The sequence below is a fragment of the Cuculus canorus genome, chromosome 5 (genome assembly GCF_017976375.1).
Source record: "Cuculus canorus isolate bCucCan1 chromosome 5, bCucCan1.pri, whole genome shotgun sequence".
Lineage (NCBI taxonomy): Eukaryota > Metazoa > Chordata > Aves > Cuculiformes > Cuculidae > Cuculus > Cuculus canorus.
In genome coordinates this window covers 16,064,426-16,080,518 of record NC_071405.1, presented here as the reverse complement: position 1 = coordinate 16,080,518, position 16,093 = coordinate 16,064,426, and the positions used below count along the sequence as shown (strand labels likewise).

Below are 16,093 nucleotides of genomic sequence, written 5' to 3'. Positions count from 1 at the left end.
TTGAGATTGCATCGCTCAGTGCACCCCGGCCAGGTCACGCTGTCCAGAGAGCCCATCAAAACAGCCCTTGGGTAGACAGAAAATACCACTTGTGATACAGGAAAGCGAGAAATCAAATTAGAGGGGATTATACAGTAAAAGGTATCTCCTAAGCAAGTGCTGGAAGCTTTCCAGAAGCCATTCTGTGTCCTTTAAAGCCTCTGTGCTCCAACACATCCCTACCAGGGAAGGCAGGTGTTGAGGAGATAAAATACAGCTCTTATACAAAACTTAGATCTCCAAACACAGAGGAGGTAAGTTTTCCAGGTTCTCTGGATTCTTCACTGTCTTTTTTTGTTTCCTTTCACCATTTATCTTTCTTCTCCAACCCCCCCCCCCCCCCCCCAATTTCCTTTTGCTCTTCCCTTTCCCTTCTTAAATGTGAAAATGAGAAAGGAAGGATGGAAAGGATCACAGCTTGGTAAGACTAGTTAGAAATTGATCTAACATTGTCCTTACCCATCTTTTTTCATTGAGATATATCAGAAGAGGAAATATCCATGGAAATTTTAACCTACTTGAATGTCTTTTACCTACTGTCAGTACAGCTGTGCACACAGGAAAAGTCCCTGACTTTCCCAACTTCCTCTCGAGGCTTCACTTTGTGGCTTTGAGAGCAATTTTGGGGTTTTTCTGCATTTCAGGGTTTCCTGTGGATGCTGGATCAGTTTTTGACTGCACAAGAGTGTCCAACTTTGCAGTAATTTTAGATAGGTGCTAGAAAACGTGAATTAACCAAGTCATTCCAGAGACCTGCTCAGATCACCTGCACAAGCAGGGAGAACTTCTTGTGTTTTCGTTAGGCAGGACTTGCAATGGTGATTTCTAACACCAGCTGATTTGGTGTGTTCTGATACTGGGATGAATCCCATATGGCTGAGAATTCATTTCTAAATGATGCCCAGTTTTTGGTTCAAGTCTACAAAGAGTTTAATCTAGTGGTTCCCAGGCTTCTTTGACCAAACAGACTCTTATATCTGGGTGTATAATAGCAGGTTGGGATGGGGCAACCACCACTTCCCTGGGCAACCTGTTCCAGTGCCTTACCACCCTCACAATGAAGAAATTCCTCCTTATGTCTAGTCTAAATCTACCCCTCTCCAGTTTGTACCCATTGCCCCTCGTCCTATCACATTCTCACTGGAACATGACCATGACTGAAAAGAGAAACTATAGATGTGTAGAAACACCTAGAGTTAAGGAGTTGAGCCAGAGCACAAAAATGCAGGGGGCATGGCATTATGGAAAGCTCTGAGATACTTTCAGGGGATGAAAAGGATTATTCTCTGAAGTTAACTTTACTGTGGTGATGTTAATTAACTTGGGCTCCTCCTGGTCAATGGGAAAAGACAGAATTCTGTACAGGACTCTAGTTTAGCTGTTCTGCCTATAGAAATACTTCGACCACCAGCCAGAATAAATAGACATGAACCCTTGGGAATAGCTCCCCCTATCAAGTAAAATTCCTACAGTGCTAGGACAGGAGATCTGAAAAGATCCTTTCATTCTCCCTTCCTCTCCAAGGAACAACACTGAGCTTTACAGCAAGCTAAATGTTAGAGAAAATCATATGTGAGATCGTTTGCAGTTTTCATCATGACAGATCACTTCCCCAGAACTCCTTGTTCAGTCCATGAAGCTGCAAATTGATGTTTCAATGTGTATATAAACATTTTTATTCTGTGGGTGGTTTCATTTTTCCTCTGAACAACAACTCAAAGATGACTTTTCCCTTATAAAATAAATCAGCCTCCCAAGGAATCCTCCCAGGTGTTCTTAAAGGCACTGGGTTTACAAAGATTGTTTTTGAGGACTTAGTTTACACTGAGGGCAAACACACTTTTAAACATCTGTAGCTCCTCTAGTGCTCGAGGTGAACAGTCTGGCCCCATCCTTAGCACACCAGCCATAGATCCAGTCCTTGGAAATCCAGAAGGACCAGGATGGAGGAACATATCACTGAGTGCTGGCTCAGTGCAGTGACAGCCACGGCTGAAGTCTCCTGCAAGGAGAATTAAACACCTAGGGCAGGAAGAAAAATATCCCACCTCGTGAACTTCATACTCATCCTATCTGTTCCTTAATTGGTATGTGCTCTGATAAAGAATTAATTGAAAAACCCTAATTAATCGTGTGTCTTTGTTTTCCCCTGTGCCTAGTCTGTACATCACATATCACCGCCCAAACGATTCACATGGAGAACACAAGCAATGTGAAGGAATTCATTCTTCTGGGCCTCTCAGAGAATCAAGGGGTGCAGAAAATATGTTTTGTGATGTTCCTCTTCTTCTACACGATTATTGTGTCAGGAAATCTGCTCATCGTTATCACTGTAACTAGCAGTCAGCGTCTGAACTCTCCCATGTATTTCTTCCTCTGCTACCTGTCCTTTGTAGATATCTGTTACTCTTCTGTCACAGCTCCCAAAATGATTGCTGACTTTCTTGTTGAAAATAAAACCATCTCCTTTGTGGGCTGCATCACACAGCTCTTTGGGGTCCATTTCTTCGGCTGCACGGAGATCTTCATCCTCACAGTGATGGCCTATGATCGCTATGTTGCCATCTGCAGACCTCTCCACTACACCACCCTCATGACCAGGCGTACGTGTGGCCGGATGGTGCTCGGCTCCTGGGTAGGAGGCTTCGTGCACTCCACAGTGCAGACCCTTCTAACCACTCAACTTCCCTTCTGTGGCCCAAATAAAATTGACCACTACTTCTGTGATGTCCACCCTCTACTACAACTGGCCTGTACCGACACCTATGCCGTGGGTATCATTGTTGCTGCTGGTGGAGCGATAGCTCTGAGCTGCTTCTTCATCCTGGTCATGTCCTACATAGTCATCTTGGTCTCCTTGAAAAGTCAAACATACGAAGGGCGACAAAAGGCCCTCTCCACCTGCGGGTCCCATATCACTGTGGTGATACTGTTCTTTGGGCCATGTACGTTTGTCTACATACGTCCATCCAGCAACCTCCTGGAGGACAAGAGCGTGGCAGTGTTTTACACTGTCATCACACCCATGTTGAACCCACTCATCTACACACTGAGAAATGAGGAGGTGAAGAGTGCCATGAAAAAACTGTGGAGTAAAAAATTAGGAAGTGAAGTTGGAAAGATGTAGAACCGCAGTAACATCTCCAAAGGACTGGAGAAAATCAAGCATCTTTCACTATAATTTTTTGTGCGGAAATTCCCTGAGAACTGCATTTCAAAGAGAAGCCGTCAGCTCCTGCTGTGATTGGAAAGACACTGAAGGTTCATATTTTGACTTGAAAGACATTGTGAACTCTGTGATGAGCAGGAATTCCCTTCCCATTCTCTTGTCAACTAGCACAGCCCCAGGCCTGGGGGTCCTGAGCCTGCTGATTTAAACACCAGTGTTCAAATAAATACTACTAAAAATGCTGAAAATGTTTGGGTAGAGCATCCTGTTACTCAGGTGTAAACTTTCAGACAAATTCCATCTGTACTGTAATCCCTTCAGCTGGGAAAGAGGACTATGGTCACCTCCTGCTGGAGGTTCCTTTCTGCTTCCAGTAACTGCCTTTTCATGAAAACCACCTCATGGGATCTTGACCCTGTGGGTTAGCAGGTAAAACCTGATATTAGAACCATTGAATCATAGAATAGTTTGGGTTGGAAGGGACCTTAAAGATCATCCACTTACAACTCCCCTGCCATGGGCAGGGACACCTCCCGCTGGATCAGGCTGCCCAAGGCCCCATCCAACCTGGCCTTGAACACCTCCAGGGATGGGGCAGCCACAGATTCCCTGAGCAACCTGGGCCAGTGCCTCACCACTCTCATTGTGAAGAAATTCCTCCTTATGTCTAGTTTAAATCTGCCCCTCCCCAGTTTATACCCTTTGCCCCTCGTCCTATCAGTACAAGCCTTTGAAAAAAGTCCCTCCCCAGGTTTCTTGTAGCCCCTTCAGGTACTGGAAGGTCACTATAAGGTCTCTTTGGAGCCTTCTCTTCTCCAGGCTGAACAACCTCAATTCTCTCAGCCTGTCCTCATAGCGAAGGTGCTCCAACCCTCTGATCATCTTTGTAGCCCTCCTCTCGACCCATTCCAACAGCTCCATCTCCTTCTTATGTTGATGATTCCAGAACTGGACACAACACTCCAGATGAGATCTCACAAAAGGGGAATAGAAGGGAGAGTCACCTCCCTCGACCTGCTGGACACGCTTCTTTTGATGCATGTATATCAATGTCTAGTGTAACAGACATCGCTACTTCAAGAATATTTGATTGCAAAGACAAGGTGAATATCAGTCTTGCAAAAGGCCAGTTGTGATGTTTATTTGAACCAGAAATGCTTCCAGAAGTAATCCATGTCAAATAGTAGATAAAGTCTATTTGGCTGGACCAGCCAGCAACAAACAAGTGAGTCAGCAAACCCCTGACATGAAAAACAGCCCAGGTGACAGCACTCCAGCACCACTCTCCAGAGACCATCTTAGCAGCATCCACAGTTCAACGTTAGCTCCTTGTCCACCGATGACGTCTGACAAACCTCTGTATGCCTCTGAGATCTCATTACTCCTGACAGCCTTGTGCGTCTGCTCTGTGATTCACTTTAAATACTTCTGCTACTACCTCCCCATCTCATGAGAGATCATTCTTCTCATCGACATTCCTGGAAGTTGTATTTTGCAGAATGAGATGTGTGGATGGAGTCAGGCTGTTCTTTTCAGCCACTGCAGGTTTAAGAACTGTCGGAGAGGCTTTCACAACAGCTAAGCAGCAACTTACAGCTGAGGCGTTCTGATGAACCCACCTAAAATGGTCAGCGGCCGTCAGTAGAGGAGGAATAGCAAGTGAACTCTTGGAGACCGGCAAATACGAACTGTATAAGATTTCTGATATTGTTCCTTTGGTTTGTTCAAGTGTGACACAAACCCAACCTTGGAAAATAGGCATTTCTGGTGAGTGGCTTTTGTGAGGTCCATTTTATGAATTAGAAAAAAAATCAATTTTAGCTTTTGTTTTAGTTGGTGTTTTATTTGCTTTTTCCCCCTCCAGTTATTTGCCGATTCCATCTGTTGAGAGAACGTTGTCAGCGTTACAGAGAGAACTCAGGAGCTGATGACAGCGCTTCCTATGTGCTCAGTCTTACACTGAGTTGTACAGGTCAGGCAGTGATGGTCATGACACACACCTTGGTTTTCTCCGAAGTGCTTTCCCTCTCCTTATGGGGGGACATGGAGATGGACATGAGAGCCAAGAGCCTTTCCTCTGCTGCCCTCGACACAGAGTAGTCAGGAGGTTAGGCAGGGAGCTTAGGAGAAAGAACTGAGTATCCTGTGATTGTCAGATAGAATTCACACCCCAAAGGGCTTGCTGATATCACATATGAGGTTATCACACGTTAGCCACCTCTATCTTCATGGATAAATTCAACACCAGTGATACTTGTGGACTGTGTGGGAATTCATGGAATTCATCACCCCACTGTCATTGCAGGGGTATTTAGGAGGTGTTCCACATTAAGTCCAGAGCCTGGGCAAGGTATACAACCCCCTGCTCGTGCTCTATTAATGCCAATTAGCTCCAGATCAGTTAATTCGTGTCCTGTAAGAAAGGTGGTCCAAGAAACCACTGGCCAGCTTTTCCATGTCTGTACTTACTGAGGTCTATCACAGTTGGAGAGATAATAAAGAGCAGTTCTGTTGCACCCCTTTGGAGGACTGAAAAGAAAAGTACAATCCCTGCTCGTGCAAGGACCCTCCTCAGGCCATCACCAATGTGTTGAGACTTGTATTATAGCCACACCGTCTCTTTTGGTTAACATTTGTTTCCAAATCAACATTATAAGGTAAAATTGGGTCTTCAGGAAACAGAATAATAGTCTTCTTTTTTTCAAACAGGCAAAGGTGAGAACTAGGACTCTTGAGGGTGCTGTTTCCACCACCTTATTATTCAAAGAAATAATCTGAGTTTGTTATTCTATATGTCAATAAGGAATTCTGATTTGGACGTCACCTGGTATTCCTTGATGGAGGTGTTGACTTGAAATGGAAACAAAAAGACAGCAAAGGAAATGCGCTTAATATTTAGCACAGCAGTGGTCAGTAGGTACGTGCACTGACAGTGTCCCTTGTCTAATGCCATGGCCAGTCTCTTTTCTGTGCTTCAGGTCCTGCCTACACTGTGTCTATGGAGAACAAGAACAATGTGACAGAGTTCATCCTCCGTGGACTGACACAAGATAAGACTGTAGCAAAAGTGTGCTTCTTGTTATTCTTGGTCTTCTATGCTGCTATCATTCTTGGAAACCTGCTGATCATCATTACCATAAAGACAAGTAAACAGCTGAACTCTCCCATGTACTTCTTCCTGAGCTGCATGTCTTTTGTAGACATCAATTACTCCACTGTCACAGCACCCAAACTCATTCATGACCTTCTTACTGAGAAGAAGACCATCTCTTTCGTGGGTTGCATAGCTCAATTGTTTGTGGGTCATTTCTTGGGGTGCACAGAGATCTTTCTTCTCACGGTGATGGCCTACGATCGTTGCGTTGCTATATGCAAGCCACTCCATTACACAAGTATTGTGAACAAGCATGTTTGTGGCTGGCTGGTGGCAGCTTCTTGGGTGGGAGGCTTTGTCCATTCAGGGGTGCAGGCCTTGCTGGCCCTTCAGCTACACTTTTGTGGGCCCAATGAGATCGACCACTATTTCTGTGATGTTCACCCCTTGCTGAAGCTGGCCTGCAATGACACCTATGTCACTGGTGTCATTGTGGCTGCCAATAGTGGTGTGATTTCTCTCATCTGTTTTGTTGTTCTTGTGGTGTCCTACGCTGTTATCCTGGTTTCTTTGAGGACGCGCTCTTCTGAGGGGCGTCTCAAAGCACTCTACACATGTACATCCCACATCACTGTTGTCATTCTGTTCCTTGGACCATGCATTTTTATCTACATGCGCCCTTCCATCACCTTCTCAGTAGACAAGACGGTCTCTGTGTTCTACACCATCATCACACCTATGCTCAATCCCTTAATCTACACTCTCCGAAATGGAGAGGTGAAAAATGCCATGAAAAGGTTGTGGAGCAGAAAAGTGAAGGGGAGTGAGAAATGAAGCCACACAGCGCATGTTTGTAAGATGATGTGATCTTAAGAAACCATGGGGAGGAAAAGAGAAATGTTCGGGAGAGCCTTTCCAGTAACGCCGCTCTGTTTTTAGCACCGTTGCTCAGAACAGAGCTGGCACTAAATTAAAGGTTCTATGTAACTCCTCTTCTTTGGAAACCATCATCCAAAAGGATGTGAGGTTATTGTCAGCTCCCAAAAATGAGCATTGAGGATGGTACTGTGGCATTTACCTTCAGACACTTCATGCCTGTAGCTTGGTTGTTTGGCTAGGATTCTCCAAGCAGTAGGAGAAACAACCAAGTATTTTGAGAGGCTACTGTCTCCTTAAAGCTTTGGAGAGTAGCATCTCCTTATGTTTCTGCACAAAGGAGTGATGGTGGTACCAAACTTCCAAGAGTAAATAAAGCTTTCAGTATGGCAGAGCACTGGCAGCTTTTATCTAACATAATTTGATGTATTAACATGAAGTGTCTGCACCAGAGGGTGGGACTTTTTTCGTGGCAAATTGGGCCATGAGAGAAGCTGGAGTTACATTAGATCTCCGCAAGACCAGGAGAGATGTTGGATTATACTGAAACCTCAGACATAAGGAGGAATTTCTTCACTATGAGAGTGGGGAGGCACTGGCCCGGGTTGCCCAGGGAAGTTGTGGCTGCCCCATCCTTGGAGGTATTCAAGGCCAGGTTGGATGGTCCTTGGGCAGCCTGATCTAGTGGGAGGGGTCCCTGCCCATGGCAGAGGGGTTGGAACTTCTAAGGTCCCTTCTAACCCAAACTTCCAACCCCCTTTCCTAAGAATGTTATTGCTTGGTTGACATTTTCCTCAGCCATTTTGAGTACAGAAAGGTAGAAATGCCCCTAAAACCCCATGACTCTGGGCAATGCTCTTCCACTGCAAAGGGCCTGACTGTGGTCAAGGCACGGATCTTCTAGAAACTTCCACTGGCACTTATAATTTGGGAAGGGAAGCAGAGGAACTGGGTTTCCTTGAACCAGGTGACAACTCATTCCTTTGCCTCAAGGTAACTGGTGACACGTGGAGATGAAATACAGCCATGAGTCCTTTTTGTTCTGCAATGGTAGTAAACTAGAGGTAAAACATCACTACTTGGACAAGGAATGTTTATAGTTTCTCCCTATTTGCAGAAGAACAGGAAGAGAAAGAGGTAGCAAGGACTACCAGAAGAGGAAGAGTTTATCTTCCCTGCTGTTAGGGCATAAAAACATGTGCGGAGTCACCGAGATTTTTGTTCTAGATTTCCAGGTTCCTCCTCACTGGAAGAGGCTGCTCCTTTCACCTCCTGAAGATGTAGGAGAAACAGCCATAATATTCAGAATGCACATTTCTCCACTGGCTGGATTACATGATTTCAGAGATTGCTTTCCAGCATTTAGTGTTCATGCCATGAGTTTGGTTTACCTTGGCCAGCTGCTGGACACCCTCCAAACCCCTCTCTCACACACTCTTCCTTCAACATGGCAGGGGGAGAAGTTGAGATTTCAAAGCTCATGGCTTGAGCTAAAGACAGTGGGAATTTCTTATCAATTAATACCACAGGCAGGACAAGCAGTTCAAGCTGATTTGAAGTTGAGCCATAGTTCTCAGTTGTATATCGCCAATGATATCTTTGGACTGCTGAGACTTCCCTTTGACTTGGGGAGTGAACGTTCGTAGTAGTTGATATCTCACCCTGCTGAGGCGTCAATCCAGTCCATCTCTGAGTGACTGCAGTTTCCCACCAATGCCATCTGTCCCAGCTCTGCAGCTTCTCTGATCTCAAGCAACACCTCCTGGTGCCCAACACTCTCTCAATGAGGGGATTGATGCTACAACCCTACATTATTCTTTTTAGCACCAAAGACTTCTTTTTACATACAAAGGGCTTCCGAGGGCTCAGAAGCGCGTGGTGTCTCATCCTCTATCACAATCCAGGACTCCACGCACAGAGGTCATTGTGAAAATTGCTGTGTTGTTGTGCACCAAGGGACCCAGCACCAAAACTGTTTAACAAGGCCCTTGGGTCGCTGCTTGGAGTTCAGTAATGACACTGTTCTCACAGGTCCACCTCCACCAGCACAGAACTCCCTTTGGCCTCTGTTTATGCCCCAGTATCTTACAGCGCTATTTATATGTTCCCCTGGGATGGGAGGACTTCAGGGAGAAGGAAGATGTGGGAAATGGAGACGTCAGTTCCAAAAGCCATGGAGGTGTTGCCTCGATGGAACTTTCTGTCTAAGTGAGGGATGGAAAACGGGACAGCAATGTCATCACAGTAAAATCTTTCTGTAACCTGTCAGGAAAAGAAAAAAATGCTTAAAAACCTCCTGAAAAAAAAATTCTATGGAATAAGAAATTTAAACAAGAGCAAGTATATGGCAATTAGAAGCAGGAGGAAGAAGAGTGGAACAAAGCCTGGCCTGTCTGATGAAGAACTAGAACCGCACTTGGAGGGAATGAATGAAAATGTTTTTAAACAAATGCTGCAGAACTCAGTCTTGGAAGTCCATGTTGTATCAACATTTATTAGTTGGGTACAGTAGTAACCTTTTTTTGTCTCCTTTGCTTATGTTCTTCCTATCAGCCATGGCTTCTTAAAGCACAGGGATGGTTGTGTTTGTTTATGTGAAAGGCAGAGAGAAACACTTGGCCATGTGTACAGAGAATTTAAAATACAACTGTGCCGTTTTGGTCATGTGGATCTTCCAAGGAGCTTCATTTCATGTTCACTGCATCGTAGACATCAAGCGTGAGCTGTCTTCTATGCTAGAAATCATCTCGCTGTGGTGGAGCGATCTAAACAAGGTAAACCGAATCATGCATTTACTCCTCTTTATTGAACATACAAGGAGCCAGAGCTGTGATGCTCAGACTGTGATGATGGTTCTGCAGGTGTCTCTCCAGGACAACCTCAGGGCTGGCTGTAGACAGTTCCTCATCTCTGTGGCCGTGCCAGCTCTTGGAAGACATCCGAGCCCTCGGGAGAAGCAGAAAGGAAAAAGTGGGATCAGTTCTGAACTAGCACTGTGGTTTGCAGACACGTATTCTGAATTATGCAGGAAGCAAACCTGTTGGATGGGAGAGAAAAGCAGCTTTTGGGAACTACTGGGAGGTTATAGAGAATAGAGCAGGGCAGGAGGAAAGTGCTCGGGTCTGTGCAAAAGGCAAGAGGGGTGTAGGAAAAGCAGGCACTGCTGAAGAACTATAACATTACAAAGAGTTAGAGAAACTGTGCAGGGTTCTGCAGCTTCTGCCGTGTTAGAAAAAACCAGTTTCTTCAGCAGAGCATGTTCTGTTAACACCCTAGGAAAGAACTCAAGCTACTACACAGCTGCCAGCTCAATGGAGAACAAAATCAGTGAAGAACCTCCAAGATTCGGTATAATGTGGATGTATTTCTAGTTTCAGAGGGGACAAGCTAACTGGAGAGCCCTTTCATCAGTTTAGAGGAATGCGATTAAGAGTAGAACATGGAACAGTACATGGTTGAACCATTAATTGTAGACATGATGCTTGAGTGTGGCAAGTGTTTGCTTTCCATCCTGGCATCCTAAACTCCCAGTGGGCAGAAGGACAGTGTTGCATGTTTCCAGGCTCTTGTCTTGCGAGAGTACGATGTGGTTCCTCCCTAACAGAATGGGAGCACACATTTGTCACACCCAGGACAACGCAGAAAATTAGTGGTTGGAGTGAGTTCAGGAATGAGGGTCAGTGAGGAGGGACCAGAAATCTAAGGAGGGAGTGGGAAGGCAGGAGAAGAGCAGTGGACAGTGCTCTTTGCAAACACTGCTCACCATCATTTATGATGTGACTCTGTACTTTCTGTAGCAGGCAGAACAGCAGTAAATGCATCCTGGTCTCAATGTCCATGGACTTTGGAGCTGGAGCATATCCCCTTCTCATCCTGGTCAACTCATGACTTCACGCCTACATTTGTGCTATGAGAGCCTGAGCTGAAGCCATGGCACTGGGGAACTTCTCCCGCGTGACTGAATTCATCCTTCTGGGGCTTTCCAGTAGAAGGGAGATGCAAGTCCTCTTCTTCATCACCTTCTTTCTAGCGTATGTCATGGTTCTGCTGGGGAATCTTCTCATCATTCTGACAGTCATGACTGAGTCCAAGCTGTCCTCACCCATGTACTTTCTCCTCTGCAATTTGTCTTTCATAGACATCTGCTATTCCTCTGTCACCTCTCCCAGGATGCTGGTGGACCTGCTCTTCCAGAGGAAGGCCATTGCTTTTGAAGACTGTATAGCCCAGCTGTTTTTTCTGCATTTTGTTGGGGCATCTGAGATGTTCCTCCTGACTGTGATGACCTACGACCGCTACACGGCCATCTGCAAGCCCCTGCACTACACAGCCATCATGAGCCACCGGGTATGCTGGGCCTTGGTGTCTGCCTGCTGGGCAGGGGGCTTCCTCCACTCCATCGTCCAGACGCTGCTCACAATCCAGCTCCCCTTCTGTGGCCCCAACACAATCAACAGCTACTTCTGTGACGTGCCCCCTGTCATTCGCCTTGCCTGCACAGACATCTACGTCACCGAGTGGCTCATGGCTTCCAACAGTGGCTTAATATCCCTGGTTGTCTTCCTGGTGCTGGTCACATCTTACATGTACATCCTGGTCACAGTCAGGGTCCGCTTCACCAAGGGACATGGGAAGGCGCTCTCCACCTGTGCCTCTCACATCATGGCTGTCGCCCTTGTCTTCGTGCCCTGCATCTTCATCTACCTCCGGCCCTTTTCTACCTTTCCCTCTGACAAGCACATCTGCATGATCTACACCATCTTCTCCCCGGCGATGAACCCCCTCATCTATACCCTGCGAAATAGCGAGGTGAAGACGTCCATGTGGAAACTGTGGAAGCGCTGCAAAGTCTTCTGAGAAAAGCTGGGTCTGCAGCCAACCTGGAGTTGCTGTCCTACAGACTCATGGTGGACTGGATCATGGGAATGGGGTTGGATTCCAACATGTAGGACAATAGGTGAAATCCAATGGGGGTTTAGTTCCAGTTAAGGAATTTCCCAAACCTTGGTTGCTTCAGAGCTGTAGATTTCACTGGTATCTTTGCCTGGTTTGTGGGTTTTAGGTGTCCTTAGTCCATCAAGGGATTTCTCACTGCTGCAGGACAGATTAGACGTTTCTAAGGATTTTACTGTTCACATAGCTTTGGAATTGTAATTGGAGCTTCTGATGACCCTTAGAACATCCTGCTCTGCACCCTCAAAGAGGGGCCTGGAGGACCCAACTCTTGAGTACCGAGTGACAGCGTTACACAGTGAGCTTATGATGCAGTGAGCGAGTGAAAAGCTTTGCCTGGACAGAGCTCAGGTGTTTGGGATGAAATTCTAAGGGAAAAGGATTTGTGCTCTGGGGTACAGTAGAGTCTGGATCGGCACGAGTGGGAAATGCTGAGCAGTCTCTGACCACTGCTTGGATAGAGCAAACCACCATCACACAACAGACTTGCAGGGACTTCTTTACTATTTATTGAGAAATATAGAGAAATTTTAAAGGCATGGATCATTCTTTTTCCTGAACTACAAATCAGAGTGATCTGAACAACTGTGGTCTTTGTCATTGTCTTCATTCCCCCCTCTTGCCTTGTCTTTGCTTTTCTGTGTTTGTTTCCATGATGTCCCTCTGTTTCTCACACAAATGTATGGACTCTTAGAATCACAGAATAGTTTGGCTTGGAAGGGACCTTAAAAATCATCCAGTTCCAACCCCCCTGCCATGGGCAGGGACACCTCCCGCTGGATCAGGCTGCCCAAGGCCCCGTCCAACCTGACCTTGGACACCTCCAGGGATGGGGCAGCCACAGCTTCCCTGGGCAACCTGTGCCAGTGCCTCACCACTCTCATGATGAAGAAATTCTTCCTTATGTCTAGTCTAAATCTGCCCCTCTCCAGTTTATACCCATTGCCCCTCGTTGTATCACCACAAGCCTTTGTAAACAGTCCCTCCTCAGCTTTCTTCTCGCCCCTTCAGGTACTGGAAGGTCACTCTAAGGTCTCCTGGGAGCCTTCTGTTCTCCAGGCTGAACATCCATTTTGTGATTCTATGATTCTCTGCTATATAGATATATATACATATAATTATTTACATATATATATATAAATACATCTTGTATTAAAATAAATTCTATTAAAATCAGCTGTTGTAATGTTGAAAATCAAAACTTTCTAAACAGTTTCACTGGTGTGGGATCATAATTTTCCAAGAAATAAATCCAGTACAAGAATTTTCTCCCTCTTGGAGATGCTGTTGCTGTTCTTTGCCATCAGGTGGCAGCAACGCACGGGTTAAGGGTATCCAAGGCACCCCCTCATAGTGGTGTTTAAGGGTCAGTTAAAGACCAGGGAGTTTGCAGGATTTTCTTTAGACATGTTAAAGGTGTGATTTCTGTTAGCTTGTCATATTTCTCTCACACAAACGAATTATTAAAACCATATAAGGGACAATATGGAAAGGAACATGTGACACAACGCAGTGTTATAACTAATGACAGGTTATGTTCAAGGCCAGGTTGGATGGGGCCTGTTTTCAATTCAAGAAAACTAGACAGGAAAATAGGCACAGACCATGTTTTATGCTTCAAGATTGTAAGATACCAACACCCCAAATTATCCGGCGTTTTGAAACTTGATCTAAAATGTAGGAATGGATCAATGTCAAACAATGCCAGGCTATGAGCTGGGCAGCTGGTTTTAAAGATGTAAAAAGAGTTCAAACAGTCATCTACCAGGGTCACTGAAGTCATTGGGAGAGATGTCTCATCAGGTGGCCAAGAAGGTCAATGGCATCTTAGCTTGGATCAGAAATGTCATGGCCAGCAGGTTCAGGGAGGTTATTCTACCCCTGTACTCGGCAATGGTGAGACCACACCTTGAGTACTGTGTTCAGGCCTGGGCCCTTCACGATGAGAGTGGTGAGGCACTGGCACAGGTTGCCCAGGGAAGTTGTGGCTGCCCCATCCTTGGAGGTGTTCAAGGCCAGGTTGGATGGGGCCTTGGGCAGCCTGATCTAGTGGGAGATGTCCCTGCCCATGGCAGGAGGGTTGGAGCTGCATGATCTTTAAGGTCCCTTCCAACCCAAACTATTCTATGATTCCATGATTTCTAGCCCCACCCCTGGAGATATTCAAGGCCAGGTTGGATGGGGCTTGGACCAACCTGATCCAGTGGGAGGTGTCCCTGCCTGTGGCAGGGGGTTGGAACTGGACGGTCTTTAAGGTCCCTTCCAGCCTATTCTATGTTTCTGATGGCCGTGGGTGCTTTTCTAGGTGAACGTAAGGGAACAGCTTGGCAGCAGGATTAGAGGAGACTGGGATGGGAAACAACCCTGCTCAGAGAGGCAGAAGGGATGTAACCAGCTATCTTTGCTCTTTCTGTTACTTACTGTTATTCACGAACCTGTTCATGAAGCCAGATTTCTATATTTATGGGGTATTTGATTAGTTTGAAGGTCTTCTCCTGTCTAGTGTCAGGTCCTGTTACCTGTGTCCTCACAGTGAAACTGGCCTGCAAAGTATGTGCTGGTCTCCTCAAAGAAATAAAGACACAAATCCACTCTAAATCTCAGAGCTTCTATTAATTTGTGCTAAACTTAGAACTAGTCCTACAGTGAAGTAGGAAATCCAGGAGTGTGGTTTTAAACAAAGAGGAACTGTGGCAAATGCAAAAGGGGAAAAAGTGAAACTTCAAGTGGTTGATCTATAAATAGTTCTGCATTATGTCTGGGACACCGATCTTTAAGCACGCAGGATTTATCAACTGAAAATAATTGGAAATGTAATCATTACCTAGGAAAAGCTTGTAGGAAAGATGTCCCTGTGTCTGGGGGGTGAGGGTAAATGAACAGCAGAGGTGACTGCTCTGTAAAACTGAAATGGCTCAGCGGGACCATTCGATGATTCTCTGCTCTTGTGAGACCCCTCCTGGAGTCCTGTGTCCAGTTCTGGAATCTCCAACATAAGAAACATATGGAACTGTTGGGGTTGTTAAGCCTGGAGAAGAGAAGGCTTCAGGGAGAACTTAAAGCAGCTTCCCAGTATGTGAAGAGGCTACAGGAAAGCTGAGGAGGGGCTTTTTCCAAAGGCCTGGAGTGACAGGATGAGGGGGAATGGCTTTAAATTGGAGAGGGGCAGATTTAGATGGGACATTGTGAAGAAATTCGTCACAATGAGGCTGGGGAGGCCCTGGCCCAGGTTGCTCAGAGCAGTGGTGGCTGCCCCATCCCTGGAGGTGTCCAAGGCCAGGTTGGATGGGGCCTGGAGCCCCTGATCCAGTGGGAGGTGTCCCGGCCCATGGCAGGGTGTGGAACTGGATGGACTTTGAGATCCCTTCCAACCCAAAGCACTCTATGATTTTACTGCAAAATCTTTCTTCGTATGAGGTGATCTGCTCCATGGTCTGTTTCTGTGATAAGACAGTGATGAGCATTTTTGCTCCACACAGGGTTTCTCAGTTCCCATTTTTTTTCTCTCAGCATTACAGTATGGCCCATTAAGAGGAAAAGTATGTGTGTGTGGGGAGGGGAAGGCAGAAAAGAGGAAAAACTGTGCAGAAAAAGCACCCTGGGCTTATAACTGTGAGTAGGAGACTAACAGTTTTCATCAGATGTTAAAGTTTCCTTCAGACCCAGTGCTGAATTTCAGCTGTTTCTTTACTTATTCTATCTGTACTCGCAAAAGTACAGATAAAAAGCTTTCCTACTTTGGTTCCACATTTTCTCTTGGTAAAGTGCCTGCTGTTTCCTTCGGTTTCTTATGAGGAAATGCAATGTAGATCATAGGATGTCCTGAGCTGGAAGGGACCCACAAGGATCATTGAGTCCTATCCCTGCATAGGGCAACCCCAAAATCCACACTGTGATCATTGCATGTATTGATTTGAAAAAATTGCTCTGTTAGACAAGGAAGCCAAATAGAAATTCCGTGT

General features: G+C 45.8%; 3 protein-coding genes across 3 annotated transcripts; all 3 read left to right on the top strand.

Annotated features, from left to right (window-relative positions):
* The first annotated feature begins 2,218 nt into the window (after positions 1 to 2,218).
* Positions 2,219 to 3,166, top strand: LOC104063345 (olfactory receptor 4S2). The gene has a single exon (XM_009565512.2). The coding sequence runs from the start codon at positions 2,234 to 2,236 to the stop codon at positions 3,164 to 3,166; it is 933 nt and encodes a 310-aa protein (XP_009563807.2). The 5' UTR covers positions 2,219 to 2,233.
* A 3,022-nt stretch (positions 3,167 to 6,188) lies between these two features.
* LOC104063344 (olfactory receptor 4S2) lies at positions 6,189 to 7,136 on the top strand. The gene has a single exon (XM_009565511.2). It carries the CDS (start codon positions 6,207 to 6,209, stop codon positions 7,134 to 7,136), a length of 930 nt encoding a protein of 309 aa, XP_009563806.1. The 5' UTR covers positions 6,189 to 6,206.
* Positions 7,137 to 11,087: 3,951 nt separating this feature from the next.
* On the top strand, positions 11,088 to 12,035 carry LOC104063343 (olfactory receptor 1509). Its single transcript, XM_009565510.2, has one exon. The coding sequence runs from the start codon at positions 11,109 to 11,111 to the stop codon at positions 12,033 to 12,035; it is 927 nt and encodes a 308-aa protein (XP_009563805.2). The 5' UTR covers positions 11,088 to 11,108.
* The last annotated feature ends 4,058 nt before the right edge of the window (positions 12,036 to 16,093 follow it).